Here is a 2,500-nt window from a genome sequence, read left to right on the forward strand (position 1 = left end):
ACACGTCAGCACAATTCGAAAGTCGTAAATAAACGTAATAAAATATTGCTACCGTATTTTCCAGATTATAGAGCACACCGGGATATAAGCAGCACCCACTAAATATATGCAGATATATACATTGTGAATAGAGTTATTTACACAGAAATATTCTGTAAATGTTTATTTACATACCTTAAATGTTTCCAAACAGTGTCGGTACCAGGGCTGTAAAACGGCTGATCAAACAAAACGCCAGTAACGCCACGGTGAAAGTCCAAATAAAAGAGGTGGCGTACAATCTTTCACCAGAGCGTGCTGGAGACTGTCCAAGAGTACAGCCCAGACGTTTCTCCTCAACTTGAGGCAAATGTAATTCTGTCTCTGTTTAATTCCTTGCTTCTTGTCTCGTTTAATAGATGTCATCAGTGTTTGAACATGATAACTGCGTTAAAGCTCATGCCCAAATGCAAGAACTTTACGATTTGACGCTTTGGCATTGTCTAACATGAGTATCCAGCATTGTAACAACATTTAATTCATCATAGGTCCCTTTCTAAATGGCATGCATTGATTTTATAGTTGAGTTCAATTTTAACGGCAAACGATTCACACCATTACAGAACACACCAGACACAAGGCTGCAGACACTTCACTAAATAATCCAGCAAAATTAGCCAACCATTCGTTTCAAGTATTGCCTTGCTGTCAGGGTGAGCTACCTTTTTAGAGCTTTGCAATCGATTGGAGAAATTCTATAACAGATGTGAGAGGTGGAAATGGATTCTCTCCAAACACTGCACAAACCAGTGAAGGTGGTACTGACACTCAAAGAGGCCCACATAGAGAGGGGAAATATCACATGAGAGGGGCTATAGTGGGAATCGTGACCCTATGATTTTATCTTCAATGTCCTTGTAGGGTTTTTTTTTTACATCATATAGCCTGTCAGAGGAAGGAGAGATTAATTTAATCATATAGGCTCTCAATGCTCAAATTGTACAATATACATCTCTAAAGCTAGACAAGTACTGTGGTCTTTTATGCCGTCTTCTGTGCAAGAGGTCTCAGAGAAGAGAGAATAATGGGGTCTTTTCCTCAGAAAAGGGGCCATAAAGAGGATGTCCTCTGCGTGGCACATTGTCCTCCGTCCCTCGTGGCCACTGGCAGCTGTAACGGCGAGATTACAGTGTGGAATTTGATTTCTGGACAAATCCACAGTCGCCTGGTCAGCCCTCTTCCAGCTGAACACCACAATGTTGACGGTGATCATGATAATAATAATAATATTAGTTAAAGGCCTACTGAAATGAAATGTTTTTATTTAAACGGGAATAGCAGATCCATTCTATGTGTCATACTTGATCATTTCGCGATATTGCCATATTTTTGCTGAAAGGATTTAGTATAGAACAACGACGATAAAGTTCGCAACTTTTGGTCGCTGATAAAAAAAAGCCTTGCCTATACCGGAAGTAGCGTGACGTCACAGGAGGAAGAATTCCTCACAATTCCCCGTTGTTTACAATGGAGCGAGAGAGATTCGGACCGAGAAAACAACGATTACCCCATTAATTTGAGCAAGGATGAAAGATTCGTGGATGAGGAACGTTAGAGTGAAGAACTAGAGAGGCAGTGCAGGGTGTATCTTTTTTCGCTCTGACCGTAACTTAGGTACAAGCTGGCTCATTGGATTCCGCACACTCTCCTTTTTCTATTGTGGATCATGGATTTGTATTTTAAACCACCTCGGATACTATATCCTCTTGAAAATGAGAGTCGAGAACGCGAAATGGACATTCACAGTGACTTTTATCTCCACGACAATACATCAGCGAAGCTCTTTAGCTACTGAGCTAACGTGATCGCATCTGGCTCAAATGCAGATAGAAACAAAATAAATAAATCCCTGACTGGAAGGATAGACAGAAGATCAACAATACTATTAAACCATGAACATGTAACTACACGGTTAATAATTCTCAGCCTGGCAAAGCTTAACAATGCTGTTGCTAACGTAGCTGAAGCTAATTTAGCAACTTAGCAACCGGACCTCACAGAGCTATGATAAAAACATTAGCGCTCCACCTACGCCAGCCAGCCCTCATCTGCTCATCAACACCCGTGCTCACCTGCGTTCCAGCGATCGACGGCGCGACGAAGGACTTCACCCGATCACAGATGCGGTTGGCGGCTAGCATTGGCTAGCGCGTCTGCTATCCAAGTAAGTACTCCTTGTTGTGTTGCTGCAGCCAGCCGCTAATACACCGATCCCACCTACAACTTTCTTCTTTGCAATCTCCATTGTTCATTAAACAAATTGCAAAAGATTCACCAACACAGATGTCCGGAATACTGTGGAATTGTCCGATGAAAACAGAGCTGTTTGTATGGTGACACATTGGGTACGAATACTTCCGTTGCCGTCGTGACGTCACACGCATACGCATCATACATAGACGTTTCCAACCGGAAGTTTAGCGGGAAATTTAAAATTGCAGTTTATAAGTTAACCCGGCCG

At 42.1% G+C, this 2,500-nt stretch overlaps 1 protein-coding gene across 1 annotated transcript in view; it reads left to right on the forward strand.

The window, feature by feature from the left end:
- The window catches only part of wdr95 (WD40 repeat domain 95), a 53,591-nt gene that overhangs the window by 37,374 nt on the left and 13,717 nt on the right, over nucleotides 1-2,500 (forward strand). The window contains exon 22 of the mRNA XM_062061867.1: nucleotides 1,082-1,244. Coding sequence (XP_061917851.1) covers nucleotides 1,082-1,244 — 163 coding nt within the window. The remainder of the gene's footprint in view (nucleotides 1-1,081; nucleotides 1,245-2,500) is intronic.

Source organism: Entelurus aequoreus, linkage group LG10 (genome assembly GCF_033978785.1).
Source record: "Entelurus aequoreus isolate RoL-2023_Sb linkage group LG10, RoL_Eaeq_v1.1, whole genome shotgun sequence".
NCBI lineage: Eukaryota > Metazoa > Chordata > Actinopteri > Syngnathiformes > Syngnathidae > Entelurus > Entelurus aequoreus.